The sequence below is a fragment of the Mobula hypostoma genome, chromosome 1, assembly GCF_963921235.1.
Source record: "Mobula hypostoma chromosome 1, sMobHyp1.1, whole genome shotgun sequence".
Lineage (NCBI taxonomy): Eukaryota > Metazoa > Chordata > Chondrichthyes > Myliobatiformes > Myliobatidae > Mobula > Mobula hypostoma.
This window is the reverse complement of record NC_086097.1, coordinates 39,141,310-39,166,626: the sequence shown is the minus strand read 5'-3', so window position 1 is coordinate 39,166,626 and position 25,317 is coordinate 39,141,310. Positions and strand designations below refer to the sequence as shown.

The 25,317-nt window shown below is 43.1% G+C and overlaps 1 protein-coding gene across 3 annotated transcripts in view; it reads right to left on the bottom strand.

Moving 5' to 3' along the window:
* fancm (FA complementation group M) overlaps positions 1-23,373 on the bottom strand; it is a 154,314-nt gene extending 130,941 nt beyond the window's left edge. For 2 of the 3 annotated variants that reach the window (XM_063047072.1, XM_063047089.1), the window contains exons 1-3: positions 22,670-23,373; positions 2,363-2,535; positions 2,189-2,266 (exon numbers count right to left, since the gene is read on the bottom strand). In XM_063047072.1, the coding sequence (XP_062903142.1) occupies positions 2,189-2,266; positions 2,363-2,535; positions 22,670-23,213 (795 nt within the window). In that variant the 5' untranslated portion in view covers positions 23,214-23,373. Of the gene's footprint in view, positions 1-745; positions 845-2,188; positions 2,267-2,362; positions 2,536-22,669 lie in introns of those variants that run through there. The other variant, XM_063047081.1, reaches the window with a different exon arrangement.
* Positions 23,374-25,317: the final 1,944 nt, after the last annotated feature.

The following is a 25,317-nucleotide window of genomic DNA, read 5'->3' as shown; positions in this document are numbered from 1 at the left end:
CTTTTTGGATACAATACTAAAACTGAAGCCTTACTCATTTATTAAATGGACAATATATTTCTCCCAGTAGAGGTCAGATCATAAGCAACAAATTACCATAAATATCCTTCCCAAACAGATTTGTAACTTAAGATACATTAGCTAACACACTGTTTGTAAAGTATCTAAGCAATCATAATCAACATCAATATAATTTTATAACGATATTAAAACCAGATGGGATAGAGGATGGAAAAATAGATCTCATTTAAAAGAGATCATTGCTGGCTTATCCACAGAAACAAGGTTAATAGTAAGAAGGTATGGAAAAGAGAGTGATACATTAGCACAAGTCTTCTAAAGATGCATCATGATGACCAAGAGGTGTAATGTTGTTCCATTTTTTATTTAGAACTCATTGGACAGTTTTCAATTTTACCCCTTTCACAATGGACAATACTGATCCTAAAGAGAAAAATGTCTAAAGGAAGATCACTGGAAAGATCCTTGATAAAAGCTTTTTTTTAGCACTAGCTTTCAGAGCTTCAGATTATTAATTCGAAAAGGCTTCAGGGAAGTTTTAAGTTTTTAAAAAATGGAAGGAATGGACTATTTGAAATGGATAGGCTGCAGAAAAAAAATGGGTCATGTACACAAGTCTTCACTTAATGTCAAAAAGATTTTACTATATCTGAAAGCTGCCCTCACTTGAACCAACAGTGGATAATGGACTTGCTGTAAAAGTTCAAAACAGAACAGGACCTACTTCTTTATGTATCAAGTATGACTTTGTCCAGTAACAGTGTGCAAATGGGCAGGTATCACTGTGACGTGGAGAATGAAGTTTAGTCATCCTTGAAGGTTGGCAAGAAAATTCCCAGTTTTGTTCTCCGAACTGCCCAAAGATGTTATTTTAAAAAACTGATTTTTCATCTCTCGGGAGAATGCATGGCTATAAATGTAAACATACAATGGGAATTATTTCTCATGTCATCAGCTTAGAGTAGGTTTGACTGACTCTAATACATAATACATTTCTGCATCTTCACAGGCAGCCAATTCACTTGATCTGCTTCCTACTAAAAGATGCGTACTCACACTTCATACTCTCAACTTGGGTTTCACACAGCCAGTTAGAAGCAGAAGGATCCTTTCAAAGATATCCTCAAGACCAAGAAACGCACATAAAAGTTGCTGGTGAACGCAGCAGGCTAGGCAGCATCTCTAGGAAGAGGTGCAGTCGACATTTCAGGCCGAGTCCTGACGAAGGGTCTCGGCCTGAAACGTCGACTGCACCTCTTCCTAGAGATGCTGCCTGGCCTGCTGCGTTCACCAGCAACTTTTATGTGTGTTGCTTGAATTTCCAGCACCTGCAGAATTCCTGTTGTTTGTGCTCAAGACCAAGAAGCTGGTTTGTTTTAAACCTAGCTTTTCAGGATTCTGCTCATAGCAAATCCTCATAGTTTACTATCGTAATGGACATGGTTCATTGCTGACATTGATTAGGCTCATTTTCAAAGATTGCCACTGAATTTGGAACTGTTAGCTTAGAACTGCCCAAAGCTCACTCAGTCTCTCTGATCTTTGAGTAGTTTGACCCTGCAGAAAACAGTTTCAATACTTAATTTTGGAGAAGTAAATTAAAAGCCTAATCACAATAAAACCAAATATTAACATGAATTTAACATTCATTAAAATCTATCACCTAAAATAGCAGAACATAACAAAGGAGCTTTAGTCACATAATTACATAAAACACTGCCTTAAAATAAATCAAGTTAAAATATCTCAGGATGTCCTCCCATAGCAGGGACAAAAAATATGAAAATTCATCTTTGTAGCTCCCTATAAGAATATACCATGAAAACTTTGGCAACAGTATTTATAACCATCCTCACCTCTACCATGGCTGACTTGCATTGTCATAAACCATAGTCCATAAAGATATTTATAGACTTGATGATTTCTAATACAACATGCAAAGAGAAGCATTCCAGTGGTTGAATTCATGAACAGCCAAATCCCAATAAATACTCAAGGACAAAAACTGCAAAGCTGCTAAAATTAAACATATGGGTATTCTTCATCTCGACAGCGATTGTACCTTCATCATCCTTATGCTATGATTTCTCCCTTTGTGTACCCGGACTTTGGAAAAGCATGAACTCTAATTAATTTATACCTGGCACCAATTGTGCAAGTAACTAACCTTTACATCCCCACCTGGAGTGGCAGTCAAAGCCAGAATACGGAACTGAAGTGTATGGTTGCATAGCTCCTTAACCACCTTCAACAGTAAAAAAAAGTGAGTTATTAAAAATATTAAATCATGCCAGTATCAAGTAGCAAAGTAGCTACATACATATCTGTAATCATACTGTACCTGGCAATATGCATGATTTCCTAGTGCCTTGTGTGCTTCATCAACCACCAAACACTTTACGTTAGCAGCTGGACAAGCTCCTCGAGAAAGATCATTCATCATAACCTGTGGTGTGAGGAAGAAAACCCGTCTGGTTTTCCAAATACCCTGACGATTCAATGCCTGTGTATGTCCTGAAAAAGTTATTGAATACTTAATGGATATCAATTTTGGTACATGCAGTTTTGTAAAATTAACAGCCAACTACCATGATCACTTCCAACTAAAGGCATTACTAAAATATTGCATTAACAATTGGTTTTCTAATGCCTAAAAAGATTATGGGACCTCAGGTTAGGAATGCCTGGTCTAGATAACTTTCAATTTTGCTGAGGTTTCAAATCACAGTCACAGACTAAAGAAATAAAAACATTTTTAAAACATCCTCCTCTGAGGAGAACAAGTTAAAATAAATAAGCAGGCACTCTTGTATTTAGTTTCCTTTTAGCCAGCTTTGGAACACTGGAAGCAGATCCCACATATCAACAGCAGAAATGTCATGGTAGGAGGTATAGAGATGGTGTTTCAGAATGCACTTTAAAAGTTGAGAGCAGATCATCTGACTGCCCCTACAAAATCAGGTAGCATAAATGAAGAATGGGAGGTACTGCAAATTCTCACTTCATCCTTTGTCTTCTGTAAATATAAAAAAAGGGTGAAAGAACATTCTTAAGTTGAGCTAATAATAGCAGACTAAAAAACTCTCGGGCAACCCTATTTGAGAATTCTACCAAACAATGACAATATCCTTCATTCACCAAATACAATGGATTCTGGTTAACTGGACCATTGGTTAATCGGGGGAGTTGTTTATTTGGGGCAACTCTTAAAAAACAAAAACTAAATTGAGAAAATTGCCAGGATTCCTTTTGTTCATTTGGAACACTGCCGCTTAATTGCGGCAGGAGATTGTTGCCAAACAAGTTGTAAGTAGCATTAGTCATGAGCACTTGCATGGCATTTAACGCCATACCATGCTTTGAGTGAACAGTTTTTAAATAACATTAGTTGCATGTATTTGTTTTCAAAAAACAGTGATTTTTGTCACTGATAGTTAGTGAGAAATAAGCAGTAAGACAATTATGTACTGTTTTCTTCACTGCAGTTTCAAGCATTCAGGCTTGATTGTGCCAGAAACACCCAGGAGTGAAAATGAGACTATTTCAACAAGTTCGAAACTATGAAAAACTTGAAGGAATCAACAATCATTGCATTGTATGAAGGCAGTCCATTATCAGCACTTGCTGTCTGCGCTGAATTTGTTCATAGAACATTGAATAGTACAGCACAGTACAGGCCCTTCAGCCCACAATGTTGTGCCGACCCTCAAACCCTGCTTCCCATATAACCCCCCACCTTAAATTCCTCCATATACCTGTCTAGTAGTCATCATGTACACCGGATGAACTGCTCTGTCGATAACACTGGACAACAAAGATTTTGCTTCCTGAATACCTTTGGGTGTGCCTTATGGATTTTGGGCTGCTGATCATGAAAATCACCATGAAATTACCCTATTACGCACCATTTATTTCAATTCATAATTCAAGTCAGAATAACTGATGGCAAGATTAAGGAAGCCATTTTTGTTGGTCCACAAATCAAACAAATCATCAAAGAACACACATCAAAGTTGCTGGTGAACGCAGCAGGCCAGGCAGCATCTTTAGGAAGAGGTACAGTCGACGTTTCGGGCCGAGACCCTTCGTCTTGAATTTCCAGCATCTGCAGAATTCCTCGTGTTTGCGGTTTTAAAATAATCAAAGACATCAATTCGAAGAACTTCTAGTGGGACTGGAGAAAATTGCATAGAAGGCATTCAAGGATGCCGTTGAAAATTTTCTTGGCAACTACAGAGCACCAAACTACATGAAGCTGGTTGACAACATGCTTCAAGCATACAAAACCATGAAGGGCAACATGTCACTAACACTTCATTTTCTGCATTCCCATTTAGACTTCTTCCATGGCATGGGATCCAGGGAAGTTTGGCCAGGTGGATTCAGAATTGGCTTGCCTGCAGAAGGCAGAGGGTCGTGGTGGAGGGAGTACATTCAGATTGGAGGATTGTGACTAGTGGTGTCCCACAAGGATCCGTTCTGGGACCTCTACTTTTCGTGATTTTTATTAACGACCTGGATGTGGGGGTAGAAGGGTGGGTTGGCAAGTTTGCAGACGACACAAAGGTTGGTGGTGTTGTAGATAGTGTAGAGGATTGTCGAAGATTGCAGAGAGACATTGTTAGGTTGCAGAAGTGGGCTGAGAAGTGGCAGATGGGAGTTCAACCCAGAGAAGTGTGAGGTGGTACACTTTGGAAGGACAAACTCCAAGGCAGAGTACAAAGTAAATGGCAGGATACTTGACAGTGCGGAGGAGCAGAGGGATCTGGGGGTACATGTCCACAGATCCCTGAAAGTTGCCTCACAGGTAGATAGGGTAGTTAAGAAAGCTTATGGGGTGTTAGCCTTCATAAGTCGAGGGACAGAGTTTAAGAGTCGCGAGGTAATGATGCAGCTCTATAAAACTCTGGTTAGACCACACTTGGAGTACTGTGTCCAGTTCTGGTCGCCTCACTATAGGAAGGGTGTGGAAGCATTGGAAAGGGTACAGAGGAGATTTACCAGGATGCTGCCTGGTTTAGATAGTATGCATTATGATCAGAGATTAAGGGAGCTAGAGCTTTACTCTTTGGAGAGAAGGAGGATGAGAGGAGACATGATAGAGGTATACAAGATATTAAGAGGAATAGATAGAGTGGACAGCCAGCGCCTCTTCCCCAGGGCACCACTGCTCAATACAAGGGGACATGGCTTTAAGGTAAGGGGTGGGAAGTTCACGGGGGATATTAGAGGAAGGTTTTTTACTCAGAGAGTGGTTGGTGCGTGGAATGCACTGCCTGAGTCAGTGTTGGAGGCAGATACACCAGTGAAATTTAAGAGACTGCTAGACAGGTATATGGAGGAATTTAAGGTGGGGGCTTATATGGGAGGCAGGGTTTGTGGGTCGGCACAACAATGTGGGCCAAAGGGCCTGTACTGTGCTGTACTATTCTATGTTCTATATGTTCCCTGCAAATCTTGACACTGTCAGTGACAAGCATGGTAAAAGGTTTCACCAGGGCTTTGAGGTCATGGAGAAATGGCTTTAGGGCAACTGAATCCATCAATGCTGGCTGATTATAGTTGCACCTAAGTGAGAAGCCTCAGACAGAGTATAAATGAAAATCATTAACATTTTTAGCTTAGTTGAACTACTGCAAAGCATCAGCACTGTTATGCAATTAAGACACATTATATTCAAAAAATGTTAATTTCTTGTTTCTCCAATTCATATGTGATACAAGTAGTCTGAAGTTATATTTGTGTTTGGCTTCAAGCGTTCTATCATAAACAAAAAAAATTCTGAGGGAGCAACACTTCCGAAAATATTTGCTGTCCAGTGTAACTATTAGGAACTAATAAAGTTTTATAGTACTGTGGTACTATTGGTAGTGCTCCAGTTTGTTCTGTATATCATTTAAATACATCATGTGTTATTTAGTTTGTCTTTTTTCTACCTTTTCAACTATTTCCATGAAACTTTGGCTAATTGGGGCAGCTACTTAATTGGGCCAAAATGTACTGCTCCTGATGTGTCCCAATAAACCAAAATCCACTGTGCTAAAATGTGCTGGTTCCTGTTAACTAAGTTCAGTCTGGATGTTTTCAGCCATTTATTAAGCTTTTAAATCACTAAAGCAATTAGACATGAAATCAATGCCCTGTTCATGAGCAGCAATTGTTAGAAATGGCTCTGGATTTACATAAATCTGATATAAAACAGAACTGATCAAAGTACCACTTTAAAAAAAAAACCAGCAGCACAATTTTTCCAATGAAAATAATCTATCCAACTGCAATATGTAGATCCTGAGACATGATTTTTAGCAGAACAAAAGATAGCTTTGCAGGTGAATGGGTGGAAATAATTTACAATAAAGAGATGCCTGAAATGGATTCTCAGTCGTTTCAGAGAATTAATAACCTTGCCTTTATGGAAATACAATTACCTTGTACACCTGTATCAAAAATTATGTATGACTGAGAAAGTAAGGATTTAATGCCTTCTAAATGAGGTGGAATATGGTGGTGAACTATTGCAGCCCACATGATGCAGATAACCTTTCTCATTCTTCTGAGCTCCAGCAAACTTGCCTCATCTATTTGCAAACATTGATAAACATGTGAACAGGGAAGACAACTCTTTAAATGCTTCCATCCTCAATGATGGTAGCTATGAGGAGAAGTGAGAAGAATATGTCTGAAGCTTTTGGAACCATCTTCAACCAGAGTCTGACTAGTTCGGCTTCCAAATTTTAAACACAATCACAGAGGACAAAGTGTGGAACTCTGGAATTTCCTCTGCAAACTATTTTTCCTCTCTTTTCTTCTTTAGAATGCTATTTTGGCAACTTTCCCCAATATTCCTTCATATAGCTGCATAGCAAGTTTTTGTTGGATTATGCTCAGGTGAAGTGCTTTGGAACATTTTGTTATAAATAAATGGAAGTTGGTTGCTCTCTGATTTACACCAAAATAAAATGTTACTTGGACTTCTTTTCTCATGAAGAAGTGCAGCCTTGATATAAAGGGAAGTCACTCTCATTCCAGTTGAATGAAATTAAGCTTTGCTGCCCTCTCTTCTCTTCCCTACCCACCATCCACATTATGTTTTAGTTTTAATCATAACTAATAGATTCGTCCAAAGACTTTGGTTATTAATCAAAAAAAAACTTACTTTATATACTTAATAATTAATATACTTATTACTTGACCGATGCTATAATGCTATATGATGCGCTGTCCTTTTATACTAAATGAGCACTTCCCAAAACCAGCTGCATGCTGGAAATAATCAAACAGTTAAAAGTGTAAAATCAAATAAGGGCATTTCTTCTAAATTGGAAGACACTAACAATGGAAGGAGAGAATAAACAACGTTGTAGAGCAACCAGTTTTGAAGTTTTATCTAGCAGAATAGACAAAGGCAAAACAGTTAGTGCTGTGTATTGGAATTTCAGAAGGTCTTTGATTTTAAAAAAGATCCATCAAAAGATTCAAACAAAATTAGAGTGTACAGAGTTACAATAGATTGAACACATGAGACTGCAGTTGCTGGAGGAATTCAGTGGGTCACACAGCATCTGTGGGTTTTGGGGGGGGGATGTGAGAAAGAGGGAAGAGAAAAGGGGAAGGAATTACCAATATTTTGGGTTGAAAGACTGCAACAAGGCACTTGAGGATTAACTTGTGGAAGACACAGGAAACGGATCATTTTTGGGTTAGGGAGCTCTGACTGGATACTGTCACCTGGAACCTTCATTTTTTATAATCTACGTCAATCATCTGAATGAATGTGGGCATCAAACACCACATCCAAGTTTGCTGATGTTACAGAGCCATATAGATCAGTAAAATAAATAGGCAAGGGCATAGTAGATGGAGGAAAATGTGGAAAAATTTGGAAAAATCTGAGTTCATCGTTTAATAGAAAAAAATAGAAAAGGAGTTTATTTTTTTTAATACTTTATACTTTATTGTCGCCAAACAATTGATACTAGAACGTACAATCATCACAGCGATATGTGATTCTGCGCTTCCTGCTTCCTGGATTACAAATATCAAATATTAAAAATAGTAAAAATTAGTAAATATTAAAAATTAAAATTATAAATCATAAATAGAAAATAGAAAAATGGGAAGTAAGGTAGTGCAAAAAATCTGAGAGGCAGGTCCGGATATTTGGAGGGTACGGCCCAGATCCAGGTCAGGATCCGTTCAGCAGTCTTATCACAGTTGGAAAGAAGCTGTTCCCAAATCTGGCCGTACGAGTCTTCAAGCTCCTGAGCCTTCTCCCGGAGGGAAGAGAGATGAAAAGTGTGTCGGCTGGGTGGGTCGTGTCCTTGATTATCCTAGCAGCACTGTTCTGACAGCGTGCGGTGTAAAGTGAGTCCAAGGACAGAAGATTGGTTTGTGTGATGTGCTGCGCTGTGTTCATGATCTTCTGCAGTTTCTTTCGGTCTTGGACAGGACAAATTCCATACCAGGTTGTGATGCACCCTAGAAGAATGCTTTCTACGGTGCATCTATAAAAATTGGTGAGGGTTTTAGGGGACAGACTAAACTTCTTTAGTTTTCTCAGGAAGTAAAGGCGCTGGTGGGCCTTCTGCTTGGTTGGACCAAGTCAGGTCATTTGTGATATTGACCCTGAGAAACTTAAACCTTTTGACCTGTTCCACTTACACACCACCGATGTAAATTGGGTCGTGTGGTCCGCTACTCCTTCTGAAGTCAACAACCAATTCCTTCGTCTTGCTGACGTTGAGGGATAGGTTATTGTCGTCACACCATGCCACCAGGTTCTTAATTTCCTCTCTGTACTCAAACTCATCATTACCTGAGATACGGCCCACAATTGTTGTGTCATCAGCAAACTTATATATTGAGTTTGATGGAAACTTGGCTACACAATCATGGGTGTACAGTGAGTACAGCAGGGGGCTGAGTACACAGCCTTGTGGGGCACCGGTGCTCAGAGTGATTGTAGAGGAGAGCTTGTCCCCTGTTTTTACAGCCTGGGTCCTGACTGTGAGGAAGTTGAAGTCCAGCTGCAGATCTGAGTGCTAAGGCCCAGGTTCCGGAGCTTAGGAATCAGTTTATTTGGAATGATGGTATTAAAAGCAGAGCTGTAGTCAATGAAAAGCAGTCTTACGTATGCGTCTTTATTCTCCAGGTGTTCTAAGGAGGAATGTAGGGCCAGAGAGATGGCACCTGCCGTTGACCTGTTGCTCCGGTAGGTGAATTGCAAAGCGTCGAGGTTGACCGGTAGGCTGTGGTTGATGTGTGCCATAACCAATCTCTTGAAGCACTTCATAGCAATTGATGTCAGAGCCACAGGTCGAAAGTCATTCAGGCATGCCACCTTGCTCTTCTTCAGCACTGGGATTATCGTTGCCTTCTTAAAATACAAGGGGATCTTAGACTGAAGCACGGAGCAGTTGAAGATGTCAGCAAACACTCCAGCTAGCTCGCTTGCACAGGCCTGGAAAACCCGTCCTGGGACACCATCTGGGCCCGTCGCCTTCCTTGGATTTATCTTCAGGAAGGCCCTTCTAACGTCCTCCTCGGTGATGATGAATCTCGATGCCACCAGTTCCGGTTCATCCGGAGGGAGCAGGATGTTCCTCTTCTGTTCGAATCTTGTGTAGAATATGTTAAGTTCGTCAGGAAGAGAAGCACCACAGTTATTGATTTTCCCAGCCCTTTCTTTGCGCCCAGTGATCTCATTTAGACCCTGCCATAGTCTACTGGCATCCCTTTAGTTAGCCTGGGCTTCCAACTTGGCTCGATATCGCCTCTTGGCGCCCTTAATGGCTTTCCGGAGTTCACGCTTGGATTCCGTGTAGCGACTGGTGTCCCCGGACCTAAAAGCCGCAGCTCTAGCCTTTAAAAGGGACTTGGCCTCATAATTCATCCAAGATTTCCGGTTAGGGAATACCCGGATCGTCTTGCGAGACACACAGTCCTCCATGCATTTCCAAACAAAGTTCGTGGCAGCTGAGGCATACTCATCGAGGTTAGCTGCCAAGTCCTTGAATACTAACCAGACCACCGATTCAAAGCAGTCACGGAGGACCTCATCTGTTTCCTCTGTCCAATGCGACACTACTTTTGACACTGTGACCTCCCGCTTCAGTTTCTGCTTGTAAGCCGGGAGGAGGAATATGGCCTGATGGACAGATTTTCCGAAGTGAGGTCGTGGGACGGAACAGTAGGCATCCTTGACTGCTGTGTAGCAGTGGTCAAGTATATTCGGGCCTCCAGTGGGGCTGGAGACATGTTGGTATAACTTTGGCAGCGCCTTTCTGAGGTTGGCCTGGTTAACGTCCCCGGCTGTAATGAGCAAAGCCTCCGGATACCTGGTCTCAAGTTCACTGATGTTGGCATATAGTATGTTCAGAGCACACTCCACGTCCGCCTGGGGGGGAATGTAGACCACTGTCAGTATGAGCGAGGTGAATTCCCGTGGCAGATAGTAGGGACAACACTTCACCGACAGGTGTTCCAGGAGCTTGTCAGTGCCACTGTGTCCGAGCACCATGCAGTGTTGATCAGTAGGCAGACACTACCTCCCCTCGTCTTGCCCGAAGATGCCGTGCGGTCCATCCGATGGATCAAAAATCCCCCCGGTCAGATGGCACAGTCGGGGATGGCAGGGGAGAGCCAGGGAATAGTGAGAATTCTCAGGGTACTTGTGCATGATTCACTGAAAGTTAATAGATAAGTATAGCAAATAAGGAAGGTGTTAACCTTTAACACAAGAATGTTTGTAAAGAAGTCTTGCTCAAATTATTAGGGGCCTGGTAGAATGCACTGTACGAGTCTAGTCTTCCTAACCATGGAAGAATACACGTGCAAAGTACAGTATAGCAAAGCTTCAAGAAATTGATTCCTAGAATGGAGATTATGGCCCTGTAGTATTATTCTCAGATTATGACAAATGAGTGGTGACTTAATTAAAACATACAAATTCTTAATAAAATGCTGATTTATGTTTCCTTTGCCTGTGGTGACTGAATTAGTGGTCAGTCTCATAATAAGAGGTCAGTCATTTAAAAAAAAGGAGGAAAAAAATATTCTACCTAGGCAATGGTGGATCATAAGACTTCAATATCCAAGACAGTTGTGGAGGCTTAATAAATTCAGGCCAAAAGGCAATAGATTTGTAGATATTAAAAAATTGGGTTAGTGCAGGAGAATGGCACCAAGATAAAAATCAACCTTAAAGCAAGCATCACTAAAGTCAGACTGTGTGGTATTCAAGCAGTTTAAGAAAATATAAGAGAGAAACATACCACCATGCTGTCAGAGGAATATTACTCATGATATCCCTGGCCATTTCAATTGGCGTAAGATCTAAACAGAAAGCTGCAATTTGAAAAGCAACATATTCAAAGACTCAAATGAAAATGGAGAGAAATTGAGAGGGACGGGAACTTGAAATAAGTGGCTTTTGATTCAAAGGTTTACCTTCCATCTACATGCCCTTCAGTTTAATAGAACTATTGGTATGTTCCATGTGTAGTAATCTATTTCTTAATGTATCTAATATGTGAACCTGTTGGATTAGTGCCCAAACTACATTAACTCTTACTGCTAAGAGCCTTCTGGGAGACCTTGATGCAGCTCTATAGTAGAAAAATCTTATTAACAATTCATTGCAATGTGGATTAGGCAGCCCAAAACTAAAGTAAAACCAAGTACCCAGATGAGATTTATAGATTTGAATTACATAGAGGCTTCACTGAAGAGAACAGCTCAAAATCCTTTCTTTCCATACAAAGAGTATATCAAGAGTGGAGAAAGTTAGAAACCACAAATTAGGCAATTAATCAATTAATTGAGAGAATTGTCAGCGAAAGTCTGGTTGATATATTTATGGAAAAAAGCACTTAAAGATAAACAAATAGTATAAATTAGTGACCAAATGCCTACTCTTTTGATGGAAGGTACTAAATGGCAGTGGTACGTAGAGTCAATATCAGACTTACTCAGATGTCATAGCATTTGGGCTGATACCTCAGTTTGTTTCTGACCTGGGAGAGAATTCCACTTGGCCCAATCCCCTCAAAATTCAAACATACCAAAAATTTGCAATCTTTTGACCACCTAATGATCAGATGAAAATCCTTGATTTGTCAGTAGTTACATGGCAGATATTGCTGACAAGGCACACGCATAACTTCTACTTTTAAAAAAAGTTCGAACACTCACACGATGCAAGTAAATATACAAAAGACCAGACAATGCTTGAAAAGCTACATCAAGGAACACCTGTAAAAGAATATTCTGATGAAGGGTCTCTGATCTGAAATGTTAAATGTTTTCCTTCCACAGATGCTGCCCAGTCTGCTCAGTTTTTCCAGCATATTCTGTCATTAATTTGAGATTTCTAGCATCTACAGTTCTTTTGGTTTACAAGAATTCATTTACTTATATTTAACCAATGGTTAAAGAATCAAAGCTTGGATTAAAATACATTAACTACAAGATTGCACAATTATGCTAAACTGGACAGGTGCTAAACCATTTAACAAACACGATCAATGCTCTGATGTCCTACCACATCTAAATCATGAAAGATGGTGAACAAGTAAACATCAAACATGAGAAGGAGGTGGCAACTCCAAGAATATCCTGAGCCTTGGTGTCAACAATGCCCTACACAAGTGTGAAAGAAATTCAATGCATTCACAACAACATTGAGGCAGACGAGCCAAATACTTGATCCATCTCCATTTCTTCGCAAGTAACCCATCTTCAGCCAACTCAATCAACTTCATATGATGGCAAAGAAATGGCTGAGACCACTGCCTGCAGCTGTAGAGCTAAAAACCTGCACTGCTGAACTAATAGAACCTCTAGCCAAACAGTTCTAGTAGAGGTACAACACTGAATTCTAGCTAAATGTAGGCATTACTCGGTTGTATCCTATTCACAAAAAGCTGGACCTATCAATCTATTCTCAATAATCAAAGTAACAACTTCATCATTCTGATCAAGTAGCATGGTAGTTACTGACTAGTAACAATCTCTCAGACTTACAGTAATGCCCCCCCACCTCCCCCTTCACTATTTTCCAATCGCTTTTCCCTCCTCACCCAGTCTCCTTGTCCACCCTTCGCCTCCTTCTAGTGCTCCTTCCCCCCTGTTCTTTCTTCCATGGCCTTCTGTCTCTTTCACTAATGAACCTCCCAGCTCTTTACTTCATCCCTCCCCCCTCCAGGTTTCACCTATCACCTTGAGTTTCTTTCATCGCTCTCTCCACCTTTTAAATCTACTCCTCAGATTTTTTCTCCAGTCCTGCTAAATGGTCTTGCACCAAAACATCGACTGTACTCTTTTCCATAGCGTACTGACCTCTACCTTGCCGAGGCACAGCGACAACTCGCGGATACCTCCTCTTATTTACCCCTCGATCGTGACCCCACTAAGGAGCACCAGGCCATTGTCTCCCACACTATCAACGACTTTATCCGCTCAGGGGATCTCCCATCCACTGCTACCAACCTTATAGTTCCCACACCCCGCACTTCCCGTTTCTACCTCCTACCCAAGATCCACAAACCTGCCTGTCCTGGCCGACCTATTGTCTCAGCTTGCTCCTGCCCCACCGAACTCGTTTCTGCATACCTCGACACTGTTTTATCACCCCTTGTTCAATCCCTTCCGACCTATGTTCGTGACACTTCTCACGCTCTTAAACTTTTTGATGATTTTAAGTTCCCTGGCCCCCACCGCTTTATTTTCACCTTGGATGTCCAGTCCCTATATACTTCCATCCCCCATCAGGAAGGTCTCAAAGCTCTACGCTTCTTTTTGGATTCCAGACCTAATCAGTTCCCCTCTACCACCACTCTGCTCCGTCTAGCAGAATTAGTCCTTACTCTTAATAATTTCTCCTTTTGCTCCTCCCATTTCCTCCAAACTAAAGGTGTAGCTATGGGCACCCGTATGGGTCCTAGCTATGCCTGCCTTTTTGTTGGGTTTGTGGAACAATTTATGTTCCGTGCCTATTCTGGTATCTGTCCCCCACTTTTCCTTCGCTACATCGACGACTGCATTGGCGCTGCTTCCTGCACGCATGCAGAACTCGTTGACTTTATTAACTTTGCCTCCAACTTTCACCCTGCCCTCAAGTTTACCTGGTCCATTTCTGACACCTCCCTCCCCTTTCTAGATCTTTCTGTCTCTGTCTCTGGAGACAGCTTATCCACTGATGTCTACTATAAGCCTACTGACTCTCACAACTATCTGGACTATTCCTCTTCTCACCCTGTCTCTTGCAAAAACGCCATCCCCTTCTCGCAATTCCTCCGTCTCCGCCGCATCTGCTCTCAGGATGAGGCTTTTCATTCTAGGACGAGGGAGATGTCTTCATTTTTTAAAGAAAGGGGCTTCCCTTCCTCCACTATCAACTCTGCTCTTAAACGCATCTCCCCCATTTCACGTACATCTGCTCTCACTCCATCCTCCCACCACCCCACTAGGAATAGGGTTCCCCTGGTCCTCACCTACCACCCCACCAGCCTCCGGGTCCAACATATTATTCTCCGTAACTTCCGCCACCTCCAACAGGATCCCACCACTAAGCATATCTTTCCCTCCCCGCCTCTCTCTGCATTCCGCAGGGATCGCTCCCTACACAACTCCCTTGTCCATTCGTCCCCCCCATCCCTCCCCACTGATCTCCCTGCTGGCACTTATCCGTGTAAGCGGAACAAGTGCTACACATGCCCTTACACTTCCTCCCTTACCACCATTCAGGGCCCCAAACAGTCCTTCCAGGTGAGGCATCACTTCACCTGTGAGTCGACTGGGGTGATATACTGCGTCCGGTGCTCCCGATGTGGCCTTTTATATATTGGTGAGACCCGACGCAGACTGGGAGACCGCTTTGCTGAACATCTACGCTCTGTCCGCCAGAGAAAGCAGGATCTCCCAGTGGCCACACATTTTAATTCCACATCCCATTCCCATTCTGACATGTCTATCCACGGCCTCCTCTACTGTAAAGATGAAGCCACACTCAGGTTGGAGGAACAACACCTTATATTCCGTCTGGGTAGCCTCCAACCTGATGGCATGAACATTGACTTCTCTAACTTCCGCTAGGCCCCACCTCCCCCTCGTACCCCATCTGTTACTCTTTTTAATGCACACATTCTTTCTCTCACTCTCCTTTTTCTCCCTCTGTCCCTCTGAATATACCTCTTGCCCATCCTCTGGGTCACCCCCCCCCGTCTTTCTTACCGGACCTCCTGTCCCATGATCCTCTCGTATCCCCTTCTGCCTATCACCTGTCCAGCTCTCGGCTCCATCCCTCCCCCTCCTGTCTTCTCCTATCATTTTGCATCTCCCCCTCCCCCTCCAGCTTTCAAATCCCTTACTCACTCTTCCTTCAGTTAGTCCTGACGAAGGGTCTCGGCCTGAAACGTCGACTGCGCCTCTTCCTATAGATGCTGCCTGGCCTGCTGCGTTCACCAGCAACTTTGATGTATGTTTCTTTTCCATAGATGCTACCTGGCCTGCTGAGTTGCTCCAGCATTTTGTGTGTGTTGCTCGGATTTCCAGCATCTGCAGATTTTCTCTTGTTTGTGATTGGGTTACTCACCGGTGTCCCAGATTGGAACAAATACAACACAACAGAACTGAGTCAGTCAAGTAGCATTTGTGACAAGTGCTGTATCTGTTTACAGTGATTCCCAGTGGGGGCTGTCACATGTCCTAAGGGTTATTAGGGGAAACAGAAGTTGTCAAGGGCATTTAAGATTCTTTGGGGAGGGGGGGAGGGGGGTGTGCAGTAAGCGGCATCCTAACTTGACGCACGAGTCCTGACTGACCCTTAGTAGAGCACTTCCAATAAAAAAAGGATGAGGCACTGGAACACAGGAAGAACCATAGCTCTGCAGGCAGTGAGCACTCGTCATCACAACACATCCGAAACCCAGCAATCTCATCCGACCTTACCAACCGAACAGACATTACTGGGGATGCATAAATTAGCAAACAGGCTGCCCAGCAATTCCCCTTGACTCATGGCATGGAACTAGTTCATGCAATTTAACAGTTGGTAAGTCAAGTACACCCTCACCCTCTCAACTCTCTCTACAGAACTACAGAAAACAGGTCACATAACAATACAGTGCTGGCCAGAACCGAACGGTGAAATAGAGCCAATTAGTGAACCTGCCGACCCCAAGGATTCCTCTTGAGGCATTCAAAGCAACCTCAGTTTCATATGTGCGGTCAAGAACCATCTTTGGGGATTATCTACTCATTACACGACTGGTAGGTTGTTGTTCTTGACTTCCCCGATGATCCTACGGAGAGCAAGTATTTGCATTACTGTTGTGCGCTTCTGCCGAAAACCATTCTGGTTGAATCTTAGCTTAGGGTCAATGGCGGTGCGAATCCTGTTCAAGATCATCCGATTGTATAGCTTTGCTAAGATGCAGGTCAAGCTCATACCGCGGTAGTTATCTGTCTTCGTGAGGGATCCAGACTTGGGGACTGGGATAATGTTTGACAGTGACCACTGTTCTGGTTTGTCGCCTTTCATCAGTGCCATATTACATATGTCCAGCAAGATGTCGTCCAGGTCGCAGTTCTTCAGGACGTCTGGTGTTATCTCATCTGGTCCAGTGCTCCTGCCCTGTTTGAGTGCATATTTGGCCTTCTTCAGTTCCTCAATGGTGAATGAGCCGTCATCGATGTCGACTTGCGTTAGTATCGTGGGTATGTCCTGTTCTTCTTCCGTGATCGTTGGAGGGCTTCCCAGCAGGTTACTATCAGCCGTGCTTACTTTCATCGATTTTCACAAAGCTTTTGACTCTATTCACCGAGGTAAAATGCTGAAAATCCTGAAAGCTTACAAAGTGCCAGACCGTCTACTGAGAGCAATAGAGTCCAGCTATACCAAAACCATGGCGAAAGTTGTATCACCAGATGGAGAAACAGCAGTGTTTGAGCTCCTAGCTAGTGTGCTGCAAGGAGAGACTCTGGCACCCTTAATCTTTATAATTGTTCCTGATTACGCTCTGCGTCAAGCTACCAAAGATCATGACAAGCTTGGTTTTACCATAAAACCAGGACAAACCAAAAGGGTCAGACCAGTTATGCTCACAGATCTCGATTTTGCAGATGACATAGTCCTGCTCTCTGAACAGATGGAGGAGGCACAGCAGCTACTGACAAAAGTGGAAATTGAGTGCGATAAAGTTGGACTTCACCTAAACGCTAAAAAGAGAGTACATGGCGTTTAACTGCGACGAAAGTACTCTCAAGACTGTAAAGAATGATACCATTAAGAAAGTCGTTGACTTCAAGTACCTCGGGTGAAGAATGATGAGTTCAGAGAAGGACATAAAGATACAGAAGGCGCTGGCGTAGAGGGCTATGAACAACATGAAGGAAATCTAGAAGTCAAACCTGACCAGAGGGCTTAAAAAAAAGGATCTTCATAGCAGTCATAGAGTCCATTATCACGTACGGATGCGAGACGTGGACACTCACCAAGACTATGCGAAAGTCTCTAGATGATTGCTATACATGAATGCTCCGGATGGCTCTTGACGTGAGTTGGCAACAGCACATGACAAACCTCGAGCTCTATGACAACCTACCAATGCTCACCGCTAAAATCGAGGCGAGAAGACTACAACTAGCGGGGCACTGTCTACGCCACCCTGAGCTACCTGCCAGCCCAGTCATCATATGGGAGCCCAAGCATGGGAGGATGAACCCTGGGTTCACTCCCAAGACTATGGTCAACACGCTCCTAGAAGACAGCGGCGCGGCTAATGTAGATGAACTGAACACACTGATGAGGGAGAGGGAGAAGTGGAGAGTCCGTCATCGTACCCGACACTGGCCCCCTAGGCCTGAGTCAACGTAGTAGTCAACGTAGTAGTAGTATTCATTACATATTACTGACCTATCATTGGCTGCCTTGATTTCTCTACTCCCCTTGCCCATCTGAACATGCAGCACTCCACTCTCTGCACACCAGTCAGAATCAGATTTATTATCACCATCGTATTATAGTATGAAATTTGTTGCTTTGTAGCAGTAACTCAGTGCACAGACAGACAGAATTACTATAAACTACAAGATAAACAGTGCATAATAAAAAGGAACAATGAAGTAGTGTTTATGGGCTTATTGACTGTTCAGAAATCTGAAGAAGTTGCCTTGAATCAAGTGCGGGTCTTCAGGCTCCTGTACCTCGTCCCTGACCGTCGTAACATGAGGGCGCATCCTGGATGGTGAGGGTCCTTAATGATGAATGCTGCCATTTTGAGGCACTCCCTCTTGAAGACATCCTCGATGGTGGTGCCCATGATGAAACAGGCTGAATCTACAACCTCTTACAATCCTGTGCATTGGAGCCTCCATACCAGCTGTGATGCAGCCAGTCAGTAGATGGAGTCATCTCTCACACTCACAGGTGGTTGTGGTAGTTGCAGGTTTATCAGCTCAGTAAGAATTTCTCAAAATTGAACCCTGGTACAAGTTTTCGATTGTTACATCAATTACCTTCATTCCATTGAAGGTCAGAAAGAGAATCATTTACTGATGAGTGTACAATGTTAATTCAATTCACAATATAATACACCTGCACACATCAAGACCTAAATAACAATCAGGCATGGGCTCACAGTTTGCAACATACTAATGCCAGGTGGTGACCATCTCCAACAAGTCAACCGTCAATAGTGAACAGCATTACTGTAGCCAAATGCAACAGCACCAACACTTGTGGGATGAGTTGGAGTTGTCATGAATGATAAACTCAACTGGACTAGACACACAAATAACAGGCTCACCAGGTCAGAAACTGGATATCCTGCAGCAAGGAACTTACTACTTGGCCTGCAAAGGCCTTGCTCTCTGCAACACACACGTATCACAGAACAAGAGCACAACAAAACATTCTCTATTTGCATGGATGAATGTAACTCCAACACTTCTCACGAGGTTTGACACCATCCAAGACAAATAAAAAAGAGTTCAGTTGATTAATGCTCATTCCTTCCATTGCCAGCACACTCATGCTGCAATTGGTATCATCTACAAAATTCCCTCTCTTGACCACAGTGACAGTACTTCCCTTTTGAGGAGGTAACAAAGTGAATTGATGGGGATAGGACAGTGGCAGTTATACATAGATTTTAGTAAGGCATTTCACAAGGTTCCTTATGGTAGGCTGATCATACCATGATCAGGAGGATGGAACCTGCAGCAACTTGTTAGCTTAGATTCAGAACTCGCTTGCCCATCGAAGAAAGTTACGGTGGAAGGGTGGTATTCTGTTAGAGGTCTGTGACCAATGATGTTTTGCAGGTATCTGTGCTGGGATCTCTGTTATCTGAGTACATGTAAATGACATATGAAAACATAGATGGATGGGTTACTAAGTTTGCAGATGGCATAAGATGATAGAGTTGTGCACAAATCGATTGGATAGTAAAGAATGCATATGACATGCGTGTATTCAGTGGTCAGCCAGCGAATACAAGAGTCATGTTGAAACTACAGAAATCTTTGGTTAGCCATGCTTGCTGGCAGCAGTATTCAAGACTGAGTGGAGCCAGACCCGGTCCTAAGGACTAGGGGATGAGTTAGATACCACCCTTCGTGGCTTCGGGAGATGTGTAGGTTTATCCAACCATCTAGCTACTCCAGACAGTATTGTGTACAAAAAAAAATCACAGTATAGTTTGCAATTCTGATCTCCCCATTACAGGAAAGATGTGGAAGCTTTGGAAAAAGTGCCAAAGAGATTTACTAGGATGCTGCCTAGATAAGACTGTATGGGCAAAAATGGGAAGATGGACAAACTGCTTTCTCTGGGGTGGCAACATCTAAAAATTTCATAAACTGAGAGGCATTGATGAGGTAGTCATTCAAAATTTTCTTCCCACTCTAGAAACGTCAAGCAGTAGATTACATTTAATGTGAGACTGGGGAAAGCTTAAATATGATTTTTTGGAAAAATGAAGTGGTAGGTGCCTAGAACCAGAGTAGCGGTAGAAGCATACAATAGTGAGGATAGAAGCATATACGAGAGTGGTGTTTCAGCGGCTGTTAGACAGACATATGACTGCACAAGGAATAGTGAGATATAGATCACGTACAGGCAGAAGAGTTCGGTATCATGTTTGGTGTAGACATTGCGAGCTGAAGAGCCTATTCCAGTGCTGAACTGTATTCTGTTCTAAAGCCCTGACCAGGGCAACAGAAACATGGGACCAAGATGCACTTCATCCTGATTTTGAAATGGCACTCAAGAGAAAATCTGTAGATGCTGGAAATCCAAGCAACACACACAAAATGCTGGAGGAACTCAGCAGGCCAGGCAGCATCTATGCAAAAGAGTAAACAGTTGATGGCTTCCATCAGAGACCCTGGGTTCTGATGAAGGGTCTCGGCCTGAAGTGTCAACTGTTTACTCTTTTCCATTGAAATTACATTGCTCCTTTATTGTCACTAGGGCCAAATCCCAGAACTCCCTCTCAATTTACTTTACAGTGTACCTTCTTAAACTGCAATAGTTTCAAATGCCGTGTCTCTATCTCAAGGGCAAATAATGATTGGCATTAAATACTAACCTAGCCATTGATGGCCAAGAGCACTACAATAAGTGCAGGTACAGTCTACAGGCTATCAGAGAGCCAAATGGCTATTCCATGTAAAGGTAGGGACATAATCAGATGCACAACAGCTGGGGCAGGGCTTGCATGTCATTACTTCCAACAAGGTGAAAACTAATGGCATGTATCACTCCCAGATGAGCTCAAAACCTTTTATACACACTTTGAATGGGAGAATTAACATTACACATTAACATCTGTTGAATCTGATTTTTGTCTCAGAGGCTGGCATCAGAATATCTTTCAAGAGGATGAACCCTCATTAGATATCAGGCCCTGTTGGTGTATCCCTGACAGGGAAATGAAAATCTGTGCCAATCGAATGGCTGTAGTGTTTGAGGACATCTTCAACCTCTCACTGCCACAGTCAGTTTCCCACCTGCTTCAAAAGGCCATAAATCCCTGACTGAGAGCAGGGTGAGCTGCCTCAACAACCATCACCTGGCAGCACTCACATTGACTGCGATGATGTGCTCTGAGAGGTCAGTAATGGCTGAACTAACTCCCGCTTGAGCACAGACCTGGACCCACTCCAATTTTGCCTATCACCGCAGCAGGTCGACATCAAATACAATCTCACTGGTTCTCCTCTCTGCTATGAAGCACCTAGACAACAACAAAACATACATCAAGCTGCTGTCCATTAGTTACAGAATCATACCATCAACGAGTTCAAATCCTGGGCCTCTGTACCTCCCAATGCAACTGGATCCACAACTTCCTTAATGGGAAACCAGAGTCAATGCAGATAGGTCATAGCATCTCCTCTTGCTGGCAATTAACCTCAAGGGTGTATATTTCGCCCACTGTTCTATACTCTCTACACATGACTATGCGGCTAAACTCAGCTCAAACACCATCGATGAATTCATTAGTGACACCACTATTGTTGGTAGAATCTCAGATGGTGACAAGGAGGTGTACAGGAGTGAGACAGATTAAGTGCTGGTTAAGTGCTTCACAGCAACAACCTTACAATCAACATCAGCAAGACCAAGAAATTAATCCTGGCCTTCAGGAAGGGGAAGTCAGGAGAACACATGAGTCCTCACTGAGGGGTCAGCAGTGGAAACAGTGAGCAGTTTCAAGTTCCTTAGCATGAAGATCTCAGAGGATCTATCATGGGCCCCAACACATTCACACAATCATAGAAAACATGGAAAATAGGTGCAGGAGTAGGCCATCATCAAGGCACGCCAGTGACTCTGCTTCCTTAAGTGTTCCTTAGGTTTGACATGTAACAAAAGACTAGTAAATATCCACGGATGGACAGTGGAGAACATTCTGACTGGTTGCATCATTGACTGGTAAAGAGATTCCAATGTGCAGAGAGGCTGCATAGCACTGCACACTCAGCTAGTTCCATCACAGGCAAACATCCACCAACCAGGAACTCTTCAAGAGGTGATGTCTCAAGAAGGCAGTACCTCACCATAGTAATTTATAGTCATTTTTATGTCTTGCACTGTACTGTTGCAAGTCAAATTTAATGACATGTCAGTGGTGGTAATTATGATTCTTTGTGTATTTCTAAGACATTATACAAATGCAAAGTTGAAGCGCATATATACTTGCCAACTGAATAAGAATTGTGATCAGCGGCCAGACTGCATTTACTACTCCATGTAAAAAAGTTTATAAAACAGAGAACTATGTTTTAAGGTATCTATTCACGATAAACAACCTTTGGCTAACATCAGAAAAAAAAACCGCTATCTCAGTCATAGCGCCCAGGAGTTTAAGTAACGCCTTTATAAAGCCTTGACCAACACACAAAATGCTATGGACTCGGGACTTCATCAGGATTCAGCCCCAAACGTCGAGTATACATTTCCCTCCATAGGTACCGCATGACTTGCTGAGTTCCTCCAGCATTTTGCGTGTGTTGCTCAAGATTTCCAACATCTGCAGAATATCTTGTATTTATAAAGCCTTGAGCGGAGTAATTTATCAAATCTGTTCCCAGCTGGATTCAGTCGCCAGTGTTCACATCATTTGCTATAAACAATAATTACCTGTCATCTCCGCCATATGATTCTGCGGAATGCCCATCACTTTGTAACAAGCTTCGATCTGCTGAGCGACCAAAGGCTTGGTCGGAGCCATGAATACAATTTTCCCCGTGGGATACCAGCGATAGAAGTTGTACATCAACACGGCAGCGATGAAGGTCTTGCCCAGGCCGGTGGGCAGACACACCAGCGTGTTTTGGAAGAGCGCCGCACGGACTATGTCGAACTGGTAAGTGCGGTGTGGCCAGTTAGTCGGGTAGATCCACATGTCCCCCGAAGACAGATCGAAGCCGGGAAGGGCGGCATCGGACCCGGCCCTCTGGGCCCCAGAGCCCTGTCCGCTGCCCAGGCTCTGCTCCGCCTCGAACACCGCCACCAGCAACACATCGTCATCCTCACCGTCCTCGAAGCCATCCTGCGCGGCGGGAGCGGTCGCGTCTCCCGGCCGCAGTCTGCGCTCCGGCGGCCTCCTGTCAGAGCGGGGCTGCGATGCGCTCGGTTTGGTGCCCCAGCTCTGGAATAGGGTCCGCTGCCGCCCGCCGCTCATTCGGAAAGCTGCTGCCAGCCGTCGAATTCAAACCCTCTACGCCGCTCAGCATCGTTCGCCGGCGGCGGTCAACCACCGCTCGAATCCGGCGCCTTACGTGACGCGCCGGGGTCAAAGGGAGACCGCGCAACTCTGCCGTCGCCAGGGCTCCGGCGCCTCTCACTCCGTCGGTCTCCTTCCTCCTCTCTATTGCTTTTCTTTTAGGCGGTTGGCAGACAAACTTTTAAAAAAGATGCATTACCGCCACCTACTGAAGTGGAGTGTGAGAAGGATCAAGAGAGCGATTAAATTCCTACCATCACCACCCAAAATAAATACTGTAATGCTAATAACAATAACTAAATAAATAATACCCAAAACTATTGACCAGATCCATTTTCACAATATACCCAAGTTTGCTGATAATACAAATCAGAATCAAGTTTATCATCACTGATATATGATGTGAAATTTGTTGTTTTACAGCAGCAGTACAGTACAAAGGTATAAATATATATAAATTACAAAAAAATTGCAAAAAAAATTAATGAGGTAGTGTTCATGGGTTCATGGACTGTTGGGAAATCTGATGGTAGATGGGAAGAAACTGTTCCAGAATCGTTAAGTGTGGGGTTTCAGGCTTCTGTACTTCCTTCTTGATGGTAGTATTGAGAAAGGAGCATGTCATAAACGGTGAGGATCCTTAACAATGAATGCCTTCTTGGAGAGCCATCATTTGAAGATGTCCTCCATGGTGGGAAGGGTTGTGCCCATGATGGAGTGGCTGAAGTCTGCAGCCCTCTGCGGCCTCTTGTGACCTTGGACACTGAAGGCTCCACACCAGACTGTGATGCAACCAGTCAGAATGCCTCCGCCATACATCTGTAGAAATTTGTAAGGGTCTTTAGTGACATACCAAGTCCCCTCATACTCCTTACAAAGTAGAGCCACTGGCGTGTCTTCTTCATGATTACACCAATGCATTGGCTCCAGGATAGATCCTCTGAGGTGTTGACACCCAAAAGCTTGAAGCTGCTCAGCCTTTCCACCGCTGACCCTTCAGTGAGGACTAATGTCTGTTCTCCCAACTTCCCCATCCTGAAGTTCACAATCAGTTCTTTAGTCTTGCTGACTTACTTGTTGAGTGTTAGGTGGCAGTGTGGGTGTGAGATAGAGTGGTGTCACAATAACAACCAATGAACTGATTGTAGACATCAGGAAGGGAAGTAGAGGAAACACATATTAGTCCTCACTGAGGGATCAGTAGTGATCAGTTTTAAGTTCCTGGGTGTCAACATCTCTAAAGATCTGTCCTGGGCCCAACATATTCATGCAATTACAAAGAAAGCACCACAGCAGCTATATTTCATTAGAAGTTAGAAGATACTTGATATGTCACCAATGACCCACTCTAATGAGTAGCATCACCACCTGGTATGGAGGGGCCACTGCACAGGATCGGAGAAAACTGCAGCAAGTTGCAAACTCAGCCAGCTCCATCAGGGGCACTAGTTTCCCGAGCATTGAAGACATCTTCAAAAGGCGATGCCTCAGAAATGCCACATCCATCATTCAGTACTCCTACCACCCGGGACATGCCCTTTTCTCACTGCTACCAGGGAGGAAGTACAGGAGCCTGAAGACACACTCATGATTTTAGGAACAGCTTCTTATAATGTATATTTTTATTATTATGTATTACAATGTATTGCCTCCACAAAACAACAAATTTCATGACATATGTCAATGATATTAAACCTAATTGTGAAATGAGACTAGCACAGGCAGGTAACTTGGCAGACATGGATGAGTTAGGCCAAAGCTGTACAGCTCCATCACTCTGTTTCCCTCTTATCTACCCTACTAATTAGATCCTCAAAAACTGTTAGATTATAATTCACCTGCTTGTACAGGACCCAGATTTATTTTTTTCCTATCTCAATCATGCAATTCCTGAGGCCCTTACAATCTGTTTTCTAGTACTCCCTTATTCCATATTTTGCCTCTTAATCAATTATTTGGCATTCTTAATGCTCTCACAATTCTTTACTAATTATTGACAGAATTAAAAGCCACTTTTACTAGCAACTGTTTATTTTGTCATGGATGGATCAATTGTGTCCAT